Source organism: Chamaea fasciata, unplaced genomic scaffold (assembly GCF_029207755.1).
Source record: "Chamaea fasciata isolate MVZ Bird 193981 ecotype frontalis unplaced genomic scaffold, bChaFas1.0.hap1 SCAF_6, whole genome shotgun sequence".
NCBI classification, from domain to species: Eukaryota; Metazoa; Chordata; class Aves; order Passeriformes; family Sylviidae; genus Chamaea; species Chamaea fasciata.
This window is the reverse complement of record NW_027094091.1, coordinates 27906316-27921480: the sequence shown is the minus strand read 5'-3', so window position 1 is coordinate 27921480 and position 15165 is coordinate 27906316. Positions and strand designations below refer to the sequence as shown.

Sequence of the window (15165 nt, the reverse complement as noted above, 5' to 3'; positions counted from 1 at the left end):
CACATGTGGGCAACGTACGTATGAAGATCTTCAGTTGAAATTAGAGTGAAAACACTTTTTCTGCAGTCTTCTCATCTCCAAGGCGTGGTAAGCTTTAAAAATGGCATCATTCTTCTACATGAAGACTAATAAACGTTGTTTAAACTTTGAAGGCCAAAATCTAATTTATCTTTGATCTCAAATAATTTTCAGTATCTGTCAAGGATTTAAGAATTTTTTTGAAATGTATTTTAAATTATGCATTATTAATCCTTGGTGCTAGAATTTATTTTTTAGTAATTTGGTTTTCCAGATGCTGAAATCTTACAGTTCTTACATAGGAGGTTTTCAGCATGAAATAACTAGGTTAATTAGGTTGAAATGAGGTTAATTAGTAACTGAATCTAATCCTATTCATTGAAATTCAGAGCTGTCATGATTTGATAGGGACAGAGCTTTTCAAAGGTTAATATTGAAGGACATATTAAAACCTGGGGTTTAGTTGCCCTTTTGGTTTTTCTTATGCATTTTGATATACAGTTTTGTTTTAAGTCTTGATTTGTTTTATTCCTCACTTTTATAGGCAGTTATCCAAGCTCAAATTTTTTATCCGTACACAGCCAGCTAATCACTTCAAATTTCAAACAGTCTATAATTAGTCTTTTAAGAAAACTACATCAAGAGTAGAAGGGTATACATGCTTGTTGTATAAGAGTACATTTTCTCCTGTAATTTATTGTGATAGCTTTCACTGAATGTAAAGAAATAATTAATGCCTCCATATGCAATTTTTCTAATACTTGACTAAAGACTAGTAAGTTTGGATTGAAAAAAATTAGCAACATCTAAGTTTAGACATCTAAACATGCCATCATTTTGTTGCATCTTTGGGAGAATTTTAATGTTTCTCCTTATTTTGGTTCCTTGTGCATAAAATGTTATAGAGCACCAGTGACATTCAAAAAAATCTCCTGGATATCTTTCAAATGTCTCCTAAAGACATATTTATTCTATACGTCTTCAGAAAGTTGCCAGTATCAGAAAACAGGGCTGAGCTGATTTAAACCATGAAAAAAACTTCCAATGGTTGTTTTAATTAAACTTTCAGTTATGAGTGAAGTTTTGATATGACAGACTTTATGTCTGAATAACAGGTGCTTTTTCAGAGGGGAGGGGTAGCAGGTTATCAAGAAGCTTCAAAACTTTCTAGGCAAAGCAAACCTCTTTTGAGGAGAGATTCTTTCTAAAGAAGTTCTGTACTGTGGTACTGATATAAGCTTCCTCTAATATTATATTGTGCTCATTTGTCATATTAAACCTTTTATTTTCAATTTTGATCTTTCTAACTCCTATGTTTAAATATGCATTTCATCGAGGACTTGAACCATAGCTGATAGATGCATCATTCTGTTTTACAGTTGCACAGGGTTTTTCCTTTGTGCACATGTATTTTTTTTTTGTCCATATAAGCTGCACAGGTTAATTAGCCTTAGTTTGGAGGAGCAACATACACAAACAATACTCTCCCCAATACCAAGTCAGTGTTTTGAAACCTTGTACCACCTTAAAACCTGTCCACACTTCCTTGATGTGCTCATGCTTTAAATATTTGTTGGCTCTTATCATTACTCTTTCCTTGCATTATTAGCTGTCATTTGGCTGAGCAGAAGAGGTTTTCATCTTTTCGTGTAAATCAGACTCTCTAGCCCCTTAATCATTTTTGTTGCTGTTATCTGAATTCCTTCAAAACTTGTTGATGGTACTGAAGAGACTACATGCTGCATTTGAGAAGCAATTCATTTGTACCAAACAGAGTACATTATCTGGTTGCTCTTTATGGAAATACTGAGAAAGTAAACAATAGTTATTTTTTATAATATAGATGTTCAAAAAATTATGATGAAAACTTCAGAAATATTAAAGAAGAAATTACATATATTTTACCAAACTTCTCAGTCAAACATTTGACATTATCCTTTCACCATTACTGGAATATCTTAGTTTTAATAAATATGCCTTTAAAATATTAGTTTGACCTATCAGTCTCAGGTGTAAGCCTTGTTTTCTTGTCAATTTTCTTCCTCAACTTCTTTGGGGGTGTTTTATTCCCTTCTTCCAAATATCACATTTTCCCAAGAAATTTCTACATCTTCTACTCATAAATATGAAGCAACTTCTCCTATATTTCACCAGGTCTTTCATTGCTTCCCTCACCCCTTCTGCTATGAAGCACTTGAAGAAACACTTGTACTTTCTTGATTCTAGTGCACATCAAGATCTGTAAGTAGTTTTTCCATGTATGTGTTGCAGCTGCTATTTTAAATACATTTTTTCAAGACCTTATTTGGATTCTTTCAGAGTCATTAATATCTTCCACTGAACCTGAGTACAAGACTCTTTTCTTATTTTACTTAACAACTGCATAAATTCACTATTGTAAAGATGTCTCTTGAAAACTTTAGGTTTACAGAAGGTAAATAGAATTTTAGGTTCTACTATGTAATCCACCTCATCCTCTAGATACCTTTTTAACAAAAAATGACAAAAGTATGCTCAGACTGAAGAAGAGCAGAGCAGATAATTTTCATCATATGGGGATGCCACCATATATCTCTATTTTCAAAATTACTTGACAATAGAAAAATATTAGGTCAGATATAGGGAAATACAGATTGGGCTGCCAGCCCTACAAACACAGGGTTCACATTTTCACCTTTCTTTTTAGACTGTGAAGTGTACGGTTTGCTAAATATACACTCATAAAATGACCTACTGAAATAATTTGGGTGAACTTGCCAGCCAGTATCTAGTCTCGGGAGATAAAAGTTAGGCTAAATACTGCTGATTCTGTCAACCTCCTTTTTCCCAAACTATCAAGTCCAAGCTCATTACTTTTCCACAATCAGCCTTCAAATACAAGTGTCATAACCTGAACTCTAAGTGAAGATTTTCCACATGCTGCAGTGGGACACCAAAGGGCAGATGTATCTCATGGCTGAAAACAGATGCCAGCAGGAACAGTGAATTTCATGCAGAAGCAATTTTGGATGATTAGCTGTGAAATAAATTAAGTAAAGATATGGAGAAATCCAGTTCCTAGAAAAGGAAACCAGAGTGCCTTATTAAAACCTCATTAATGATGTTGCTAACTTCATGGAGTAAATATGAAACGTAAACATCTAATAATAACTTTAGCTAGAGTTTTAGATTTCTTTTGTAAGTTTTTACGGTATGTTGTGTACACTCAGTATTCACAAAGACTTTATTATGGAAAACAGAATGTATGTTTCAGTCAAGATGATGATTACTTTAATCTTCCAGATAATTATATTTGACATAGTCCCCATAAAGCTTCAACTTGCATGTGTGATACATTGGACTTACAAAAGGTAAAGCGAAGTATTAGATTCTTTACCTTTTAAAGATTAGGCACTAAAACATGTAGTCAGCAAGATTTCGGTTCAAATAACAAACCCTAGAAGAAAGACATCCTACAAAATTGCATGCAACACTTAGAAAAAACATGAGTTTGCTTTTTAATTCTTCTGGTTTTTTTAGAAAAAGTAATCTAATTGTAACCCATGTTCTGGGGAAAAAAATCTGTTGAGGGCAGAGAAGCCAATTGTTTGAAATTATGTTTATTTCATTCCATCAGATCAGAACTGAATGAAAGTTCTCTCTAGCTATGTAGTGGCTGAATTTTAATTTCCAAATGGAAGCATGCAATTAAAACAACAGTAGGGGACAGATACACCTGCATTCTCTTCTGCTTGCCTCTTTCCCTGGGTTCTTGTCTCTCTACAAAGCAGTGTGTATCCCTCTCCCTCTTGACCCTAGCACAACTTTCTCATTCTGCATTATCATTTCATGAGGGACCAACCTTTTTCCACCCTTCTGTGAAATCAAGGTGAGGCGAGTAAAAGCCTGGGAGAGACAGGTTCTGTCGTTCATCTTGCAGAGCTGTCACCAGCCTGGAGCTGTGTTTGCAAATACTCCCCAGGCTGTACATAACCCAGGAGAGAAAATGTCTTCTGAGCTGTTGGTCACTAAGATCCAAGGTTGCAGAACGGCTGTGAAATAGATCTTCTCAGAGGCTTGCCGATGGCTACAACAAATGAACTTCCAGAAAGATGAAAATTGAATATGTCTACAAAAGAGGAAATTGCCTTACCAAATCACTATTGAGTATTTAGGGATAACTTGCTAGAATTTCTCAATGTCAGGAAAATAGCATATCCTCTCATTCATTTCCCAAAAATACTGGTTTTAATATGAATATACAAATAAAGCATCTCAAAGAAATCATATCACAAACAACTCCAGGACAAGGAGTTAAAGAATGGTGGATATCTCAAACAGAAACCCAGAGTCTGAGGAAGTTAAGCAGCTTTAAAAATAAATTCCCGATTTAACTATGTAAATGCATATTTGCACAAAAATGACACAAGGAGAAGTTACCATTAACAAACTGTCCAGCAGTGCCTTAATTCGTGAAATCTTGAAATCTATTGAAGGTTTGGTGCAATACCTATTCAAAAGTTTAGATTCAGTTTGGATCCTACTTTCTATGAAAATTCCGTTTTTTCTGCTGTTTTCTGTACCAATGAGGCCACAAACGAGCGATTCAGGGGTGGTTATTACATCCTGCTTGTCTTCACAGTAACAAACCTTCTGTAGAGATTGTGTTTCACAGTGCTGCAGTGGCAGCAGCAGGGATGAGAGGGCAGAAAGACAGCTCTGCCTCTTTGCATCACTTAATAAAACACACATTACACAGGGCAATGATAATTGAAGATGACTTACATGAGACCCCTAAATCTCACTAAATCTCAGGAATAAGCATTTTCCATCTTTCCCTGCAAGCACTGAGACTTTCTCTTTGATTTAAAATTTCTTGCTGCTCTTTGATCTCTCTGTTCAGAATGATCTCTGTACTCTGAATTATCTCCCTGCTCACCCTCTGACTTCCATGAGTTCAGCTCGCATAACACTCCTCCCTCTCCCATTCTGCTCCCTGCTCTGTACACAGAAACCAGTCTGCCACCATTAGATTACAGAGAACTCATTGAATCAAATCTGCTCTATTCACAATCACTGTTCATGTTGGTCACTGCAGACAAGCTCAAAGGCTTTAATTCTTCGATATCTTTTTGTGCCATTTTGTATGAGAGATATCTAAAGGGGAAGGCTTGTAATTGAAGGAACTTGCCACCTTAGTATGACCAGGTGTATGAGAAATGTCTGAAGAGGAAGGCCTGTAATTAAAGGAACTTACCATCTTAGCGTCACCAGATAAACACCATCTTAGTATGACCAGCAGGGACAGAGAGGGTGGAAAAGAGCAAAAGCAGAAGAGAAGGAAGGAAAATTTCCAATTACGAAAGAAGATTGTAGAAAATATTTGAATAGGGAGTGACGATAGCGAGTTGGGGGTTTTTTTGAAAGTGTTGGGCTGTTGTTTTGCTTTGGGGTTTGGGGATTTTTTTTGTGGATATTGCACTTTTTATTATTGCACTTTCACATACAGCCTAATTAGCATTTCCACTGGAAAGAAAGAAGTACCTTCTGCCATGTCTTGTATTCTATGAAATTTTATTCATCCTGCCCTAATTCCAGTGATGGGACCAGTGAAGTTGCAATGTATTACTCAGGTAACAAAAAGCTGTGTATGGGCAATTTGCCTGTCAGGTCACAGAAGGAAGGAGAAACAATGCTGTTTAAGACTCTTTTGCTGTGGTGAAGTATAACACGTGGCTAATGCTAAAAACTAATCTCAGTTCACAGCTTATTGTCATCAACATTTTATAACCAAGAAAGATCTGTTGCTCAAGTTGAGATGTTTGCAAGTGTTTGGACACTCCCATGGATTAATACTCCCATAAACTTCTCTGAGCAGGTGCCTCACATATGGCTAAACAGAATGAAGTTTTAACACTTCTGTTCTCATTTGAATTTTAAACTATGGCACCAGCACTAATGTCTCTTTTTATTTTTTCTTCAATATTCAGTGTTTCAGAAAACATTTGGCTACAGGGGCAGAACTTGTGGGTTTGGTTGGGTTTTTTTAATAACGTAAGGATAGCTTATAAGCAGTTGCATTAAAAACAGGCTAAATGGAATTATGTGCAAATGAAACTGGAAGCATATCTTCTTTCATGTTATTCAGTTAATTGTTATTTTGCATTTATGGCTGTGATGAGGAACGCTTTCTGCGTTCCTGTGTTGGTTTATTTATTATTCTTGGATCACACAATGATAGTGAGACAGCAGTTCAGAAACAGCCAGATAAGCTTACACTTTTAAGTGCACAGAACTCTAATTAAGCTGTGGGGCTGTTTACAAAGCAGGGCCATAATCACACCATGAAGATTGTTAATATTTATTTGAGACAATGTTTAATTTGAGGCTCATGGATGTATATTAGAAGGCTACACTAGTCAGTTTATATAAACCCGTTAGTATGTATTTAACTCGCAACAAAAGCTAATTGAGGTAGATATTTTGACTAGTGTTCCACCAGAAAAATGTTTAGACATTGAAAAGTTCATGAAAGCAACATGAAAAGTTCATGAAAACAACAGCTGTAGTTTGCAACATACTGCCGCTGGGGTGGCTGGATTTAGAGCATTTTCTTTCTTCAAATTATACACCCTTGTTATTAAAAAATACAGGTGTGGGCCATGGCATGAGGGTAAAAGCACATATATCTGCAAAAGCAGCATGTACAGAGGCAGTTACAGTCACCTGGAGAGAAAGTGATTGTCCTTGGAGCTTCTTCACACCTCTCCTACCACGGGGAAGGAGAATGCAGAGATGCCTAGCAGTGCACTCTTGACACCATGGAGGAGACTCAAGAGACTTCCTCTGTTGGTCTCCTCTCTCATGGCCTACTAGCTCTTCTCCAGACTGCACCCATTTAGCCCTCGGGCTCTTCAAATTTTAACACCAGGTTGTTGACACAAGTCAAATGGGCACTTTCTGAATGCAAAATATGGTGAGACACATAGGGTTGAGTCCATGGACTGATAAATTGCCCAGATATTTGCACAGTTACAAAAAGACGCCTATGTGCTAAGTGAAACTTCTGGATATTTTTGCTTTACCTAATTGAAAAGCAGAGATTAAAAAAAAAATCCAAATGTATCAAAATGTGGCTTTGTCATATCAAGAATTTTGTTGAGATTTGTCAAGCTTCTATTGAAACTTCTATGTTTTAACAGAATGCATTTTATTTCCCTGTCTTTCCATAGGAATTTCTCTAAATCTTTCCAGTCTGCTGTGATAGGTGGCTGCTTCTGAACCTGATACATATGAGATTTCTCAGATGCTGCAGATATTGCAGAACCAGATTTTCTTCTGGAAAACAGCACATGTAAAATTCAAAATTCAAAGTGCTTCTTCCTGGTCTCTTAAATAGCATTTAGGGTTCTTTCAGCCTGGTCTCTTAAATAGCATTTGGAGACAATTCCTGAGATGTGAAACAATGACACATGCCATGTGCTCAACAGCCTTTTATAAGTAGATATGAAATTCTGATTCTGAATCATTCTTCTGTTTTGTGATACTTTTGGAGAATTATGGTATTGCTTTTCTGCTTCTCTGGCAAGGGGAAAGATGTTTGTGTGCATCAGATCAGGCAGGCTGCATAAACCACTCAGCAAAGATGCTCTGGATTTGCCACACCATTTGTTGCAGCCTGTAGAGAAGTCACAGCAAAGCTCAAACTGTCATCATGTTTAAAAAATTATGTATCTCTGACTGCCTGTGCGTATTTTGGATACACACATCCTTCCAGATCCAAGGGGCCAGAATCACACAGAAAAGCCAGAGACATATATAACAATTTGCACATACATGGAGAGTCAGAGGGGAAGTCAATGTGTTTTAGAGCATGCTTGAAGAGCATGAGGCTTGCACAACTGTTAGTTTATTTTCTGAGAGCTGGATTTAATTGCCAGAACTAAGAACAATATCACTGTTCCTGTCCCTCCTAGTACCCAGTGCATTCTGTCTGGTCTTTGTCTTAAAGAGCAGAAAGGATCTTTGCTTTGATCTTTGCAGACCAGGGTATGGATGGACTAAAGGACAGAAAACAGATAGGTTTGGCAAGTATAGGTCCTTCAGCTGGAAGTTCTGAGCAAGGCTAAGGTTATAGGGAATAAGCCTCTGCCTCCTGCCCTTGGCTGGTTTGAGGATTATGTGTTTGAGAGTGATGAACAAGAGTTTACAAGTAGATTCAGCTTTGAAAGGAAGATTGGAGAGGCACAGCTTTGCTTATCCTAACAAGAGGTTTCTAAAAATATTTCCAAAACAAGAAGTGGAGAATTCAGTGGTTGCAGTCCCAAGGCAGGCCAGGCCTGGGAGACAGGAAAGACACTGCCCTGGGACAGTCAGGGGTGGAGCTGGTAGGAGGGCTGGCAGGGCAGGGAAGGTAGGGTCTGGCCCCTCTAAAAATTTGCTTCTGGAATTACACAAAGACTCTTCCTGGCCGTGCATGCTGCTCCTCATGCATGGAGTGGGCAGCTGTCTCTCTCCTGAGGGTATACTCCCACCTCACTCCCCTAATGCCAGCTGCTGCAATCCCCTCTTGTCAGAAACAGAGCTCTCTCCTTCAGGTTCCCCTCGTATTATTTTTGATTCAGCACACATCTTTTTTGACCCATCTTGGTTTTAAGAGTTTACTTTTTTGGGGTTTTCATGTCAGCCATTAAACAGAAAACACTGAATAAAATGAAATCATTCTGGAAGATAGCTGGAGTAATGACTACTATGACTGTGGTGAACACCAAAATCATTCAAATACAAAATTATTCAAATACAAAAACCTGTGTCTGAGTATGATCATTCTTAAGTTTCCAGACACAGTGAAGCCAAAAGATAGAGCTGCATCATAAATTTTAACTAGATGCTGGTTGGTAGTTGAGGACTTTGCTTATTTTTGCATGCATTTTGCTGTAACATCTGTATACAGCTAATTGAATTGTAGATGTAAGACAAGGAAGGGTGTGTTTTCCCAGTTACAGAAAGGCTATTTGTTTTCAGGAGATTTTCCACTACATTGTCAAATGGAGCAGCAAAACATTTTGCCATTTTCTTTAAAAATATATTCTTTGCCAACCCATAAGTCTCAACATTAAAACCTTTTGCCCTTAATGTCATTCACAGTGCTCCAGTTTAGCTGTTTTGTTTAATAATATATTAATCAAGTACACTCATGTTGATCAACATCAAGGATTCACCTGGTGAGGTCTGTACCACGTACTTGGCACCAATGGCCTCCTCGCCCAGTTCAGACTGTAAGCATGAGTTTACCAGAGAAATGCAGGAAGTTCTTCTACACAAAAAATCTGCAAGTAACTGCAGGCCTGGGATTCAGGCAGATGTCTCTGTGAAAACAGCTATACCTTCAAGGGGAGAGGGAACAAGCCTGAGCTGAAATGCAAAATACCTCCACGTAAGCAGACATCATTTGGGCAGTAGCAACTGGGAATGTGGAAGGAGCTTGCGTGAGATTCAGAGTACAGCTCTCAACAAGAGTGTCAAATAATGGCACAGCAGTGGTGGCAGCTCAGCGGCTTTCCCCTGAACACACGAGTGTTTTCCTGCACAGAGCTCCTTGTCACTGTCACCCTGGCCCTGCTGCTACCAGCTGCCTGTACACTGGGTTGTGGATGCTTTTTCAGCGCCATGTGGGTATATTGAGAGGTGCAGACAAAAACTGAATGTATTGTTCCACAATGGGCGTTTTATAAATAATGCAAGAATGGAGATTGCAGCACAGCTCTACTCCGATACCATCTTTTAACACATTAAAAAATCCTTAAAATTCTGTGCTTTCATATTGCATGGCAAATTCTTATCTCATTTTGTGACTGTATTGGATGTCATGAATCTTAGATTTCCTTTGCTCATCAAATACATATGATGTATTTTAACTGTATTCCCCATTATATCTCTGTCTACACTTTTCTAAAATTAATGTCTTTTATATTCTATTTGTATTACTTGCCTATCTATATCTAATTATTTATCTGCCCATGGCCCATTAAAATTTTTCTGACATTTAATTCTTTACACAATCTTACTTAGATTACCTATTTATTTGTGTTGTAGCATCACACAAACAAATGCTTTTAGCAGTATTTCTCTGCTTCATTACAGTTTATTCCTCCTTTGCCCTTTGCCATTTTCCAGACCATTTTTTAACTGGTTGAAAGAACTGTTTTAAATATTTTAAATATATTTATGTTGACATATGTAGTATAACCCAAAGAATCGCAAAGAATCAAACCCTAATTAGAAATATATGTATGTTGCTGATTTCATTTTTAAATTCTTAAGAGTTGTTTTAGCTTCTAAAATGAATAATGATCTGCATGTTTTTATTGACATTGTAGCCTGAACTAGGCACATGATTTTGAAAAAGTTCCCCCAGTACCACTCTTTGATTCATATCTCCAAGTTATCTTGGAGTATGTGAATTGGATGGCTTTCAAATGAAACTAAGCCAAAAGATTCACCCTGGTAGTGTACCAGTGATCTCCAACCCATTCATGAAACCCCAAGTTTCATTAGTTCACAAGATGGAGGTAGACATAGTTCAAAGTAACTCTACCTTGAGACGAGTCAAAACTTTGGTACCATTTATTTTGCTGTAAAATCCATTCTTTCTGGGCTATGTTTTTGGTAATGTAGACATGGCCAGTGGTAGTTAAAACCCTGTTGAGACTGTCTTCATCTTTGTTGCTGTCTAAAATAGAGAAATTCAGCTCCTGACTAAGTTGTCGTTTACTACATCTTCATTTAAAGATGAATAATGCTCTTCTGAGCAGTTCACTAATAGCAGCAATCGCAGATCTCATCTGAACAGAGTGTACGTGTTTTAAAACAGACACAATGTGCTCTGGTCATCATGTCAGCATTTGCCTATGTAAGCCCTATGTCAGTATTTGCCTGTGGAAGCATTGCACTTTCTCTACCAGGAATTTTTGCAAGGATAATAATTAAGAAAGAAAAAAAAAAAAACACACACACACACACCACCAAAAAAAAAAAAAAAAGGGGGAAAAAAAAGAGAAACATAACCACGCAATAGTGCGTTATCATATTGAATTTCTCTAGAGAGTTGGCTGCTTCTTTCTCCATCTGGCCTCAGAAAGAAGGAGGGGTCTAATGAGGTAAGCAACTGCAAACTATAGAGATCACTCGCTGCTGTTTTGTTCAAAGACACAGACAGGACATTGGCATGTGCAGATGCTCTATAAAGATTAAAGACTAAGGCCTAGATGGGAAAAAATTATGATCTGTATTAAATAGATGGTGAGCCAGTTATTCCCTCAGTTACACTATTGCAAATCCCATAAATTTATTTTCATTGTCAGAATGAGATAACTATTTGTCTTAAAGGAAATGAGGACTAGTAAAAATGAACGGAACTGAGAAGACACCAGAAAAAAAAAATACATCAAATAAGAAAGTGTAAAATAAATTATCTAATGTTATGATAAGAAAAACTATTTTGTTCTAGGAAGAAATTCAAAGGGAGTGAAAATTCCTTTTTTAAGGGTTAAAACTCACAATGCTGTAACTTGGTCTCTGTATGCCAACCTTGTGAGAAGTTAATCAACCAATTTTAATGTAATACTTCTAAAGAAAATAATGGTATCTAATAATAATAGCTGTAGTCGTGGTAAAAAAAACATTAAGGACTACCTGTAGAATGAACATGAAGACAACTTTATTTTACAGTTTTTGCTTTCCCTTATAACAAAGGGCATTAGATTTTTAAACTGGCATCTCTCATCTCTTCACACATTACCACATAATATTAAAAAGGGAAAGAGAGTCTCAGGCATTCTTTAATTCCTCCCTTTCTCCCTCAGGAAAGCCATAGGACACAGTAATCAATTAAAAAGGTCAAAATAAGCAAGGTCAAATGGCTTCATTTACTGTGACCATTAATCTCAGTTACATTTGTAAATATTTTTCATATGGGAACTTATCTTTCCACTCAGCAAAGAAGTGGAGGCTTAGTTCCCTCTCCTTTTTTATTATCTCCCATTCTCCTCTCAGTTTTTTTATTTCCATCCTTTCATTAGTGCATTGTCATGAAGTACTAAATATAGGGAACTCAGAATCAGGCCCTATTCTCTGCCTTAACTAGGGTAAAATGCAAAAAAATATGGTTACGAAATGAAATACCTGATCTCTAGATATTTAAAATTACTTTATCTCTCTTCTATTTCTTACCTTTTTCATGTCCAAACATGAAAGATTACCTGAAATATCAGCTAAGCAGGGAAATATTATCCTAATAAATGAGCATGCAAGTATGTGCCTGGTAAGTTATTTGATTAAACAGGAAGCTAGAATCCTATAGATATCCACAAATAAAGCCCCAAATCTAAATGACTGTATCGTTAGCTCATTTGTAAACTGTTCCAGATGTAAGATTTTGGCAGCTTTCCAGTAGGCTGGCTGCAGTCTGAGCTTTCCTGCATCCGCAGTGAGAACTGCAATGCCTGACTTTTCAAGGAAAAGCTCCACAAGGCTGATGACAAATTATATAAAGTAACAACCTGCCTGCCTGGCAAAGAGCAATCTAAACAGATCCCCGGGCAGAGAATGCCCTTTTTCCTGGGGCTAAGATACAGCCATTTGACCTGGATGAGTGATCGATCTGCATTATGCATCACCCGGTGAAAGCCCCTCTGAGGAGATCATTTAGTGATCATATCAGGGACTCCACTGCTAGAGCCTTGGATGTTATCTGGAAAAACACGAGAGACAGACGACTGGCAGGTGAGAACATTACATAAATATATTTTAAAATTCATAAGGGATCAAAACCTATAACAGTAATTAGGAGGATCATTTGCATATGTATCGATATAGCCTCTGAGTTTCTCCAGCCTTTTGTTTGTGTGTCATGTTACATCTGTGCTGTGCCTAGGGTGGAACTATATGAGCTCCTCTAACTAGATGAGACAAACTTTGGTTAAAAGAAAAACAGCAGTGAATTTTGGTCCAGTATTATGGCACAAACTCCTCAGACTGAAGTGTGCTGAAGCATTTTATTTTGCTGTTAGGTCAGACTTTCTGCTTTACTGCCGTGATGTGCTTCAGTGAGTTGCATTACGGAGCGTTTTGTAGCCAAGGAGTGTGTCAGTTGGAATATCTGGGCTGTGCACTGAGCAATTACTGGTATTTCCTCTGGCAAGGATTTCAGTGCTGTGAGCTCCAAGTGAGTGTCAGGTATGCCAGAGCTAGGCTTCTGAGATATAAATTACCAGCCATCTCTATAGTTTCAGTCCACATTTTTATTTTGACTTGCAAATATTCAAAAACTCAGGGCAGACCATAATAGAGGGCTGTAGAAGAAGATAATTTCACTCACTTCATTTTTCTCTTCTATTATTGTCTGTTAGATGAATTCTTCTCATTTACCCTGCTGGAGTTGTTACTTTTATTTTGCAGCATTTAAAGGTTTCGAAAAAGGCAGCAGAAATGCACAATGGGTGTAATTGCCAGAGGGATCATTTTGGTTTGTTTGTATACTTACAGTGGAGGTGGTTTATTCCAAGGGGAGGGAAGGAGGGAGGAGAAATGCGAATAATGATAAGATCAAGGATGAGATGACCAAGAGGCAGACTTTATAGCTTACTAATGTAAACTGAACTTTTACATCACTCTCCTGCGTTTACGTTTTGGAGGAATAAGAGTAGCTAAGTGCATAACAGACATTTGGTTGAGTACTGATCCCAAAACTGATTACATTGGGTAATCAGGCAGTGAGTGGCCCTTGCCCATAAAGAAACATGTGGGCAAAAATCTGCTCTGAATTAGACCAACTCATAAAGACCTTGTTCTGCCCACTTGTATAAGTGACTGGGTTAATTCTGTGCCTGTTCCCACAGGTGACAAAGGAAAGGGAGTTTCCTAGGCAGAGGAACTCACCTTTACACTGTTTTACAGTAAAAGCTCATGGTCGCAGGAGATAGGGGCATCATATTTACTTCAGTGCTCAGTAGGTGGTCGCAAATATGGCAGTGTCATAAAAGCACTAGACATTAACTTCTCTTCACAGCAAACAGAACTGGGCAGACGGTCCTCTTCATCTCTCAAAAGTATGTTATAAAACTGGGATTCTCTGGTATCCTAAACCACTGCAGGACATGGAGCAGCCCTCACAACACAGGTCCTGATGTTCAGGACATTGCTGAAATTCTGCTAGAAGAAGCACTGAGAGGAAAGAAATTCTGAGTGAAAAGACATGGATGTTACACAAATCTATAAAAGGGAAGCCAGTGGGGCCAAGTCAGCCATTGTTTAATCTGCGTATTGCCTGGTCAGCTGGACACTTGTTTACCCTGACATTCATTGCCAATCTACCTGCTGGAGATGTTTATGTGGGTGCTTTGAAGTCAGATTTTTAATTTATCATTAAGTTCAGAATGGCATCAACAGATTCCAAGTACCTCTGGCCTGTGTCCACATACAACTGCCACCAACTGTCTTCTATAAAATTGTTTCCCTCTCATCAGCTGACATAGGAAAGCACATAATGATATGTAATTTATACCTTCAGAATGTGATCTACATATGAAAATATGCTGATTTTATCAGGATACAAAGAGAACTTGATAAAGGTATATATTTAACCTTGCATGTGATTATCAAATATTTGGAGGCTAAACAACTGCCAATTATATTTCTGGAGACTCTGTCACATTCCTAGAAACGGGGAGTGAACGTGAACCCTTTAGCCCCTTTAGCTGCACTGATAAGGGTCGGCATGTTTTTATTCTGCTTGGCAGCTGCTTATGAGCCATCACAGTTTTTATCAATACAAGGCTTAGGTTTTAGAGGACCCTTAAAAACAGTGACAGTTCCATTTTCCAGGCGGTGTTGGTGATGTAGATTTGTCAGTCCACTAGCATATTAGGGCTGCTGTCAGTCAGAAAATCTAAAAATCATCAGGCTAAACCCCCAGTAAGAAGTACAGTATGTAGTTGGAGTAGGTATCAGGGTGTATTCCAGAAAATACTTCATGCTTAACAGAGATTCAGGAAGAGAAACAAAACAGTAAGTTGTGTTACTGTTCTGTTTGTTCTCTGTGATATCAGCAGTTTAAACTGCTGACTACCTGAAAATGGTCAAGAAGGGTCATGACACTGAAAGAAGAAA

At 37.7% G+C, this 15165-nt stretch overlaps 1 protein-coding gene across 5 annotated transcripts in view; it reads left to right on the top strand.

Annotated features, from left to right (window-relative positions):
* Positions 1-15165, top strand: part of DLC1 (DLC1 Rho GTPase activating protein) — a 257450-nt gene that overhangs the window by 147305 nt on the left and 94980 nt on the right. The window contains exon 1 of one of the 5 annotated variants that reach the window (XM_066185798.1): positions 10055-12780. The exons of the other annotated variants lie outside the window; for them this stretch is intronic. Within the exon in view, the coding sequence (XP_066041895.1) occupies positions 12666-12780 (115 nt within the window). The 5' untranslated portion in view covers positions 10055-12665. Of the gene's footprint in view, positions 1-10054; positions 12781-15165 lie in introns of those variants that run through there. 5 annotated transcript variants of the gene reach the window in all.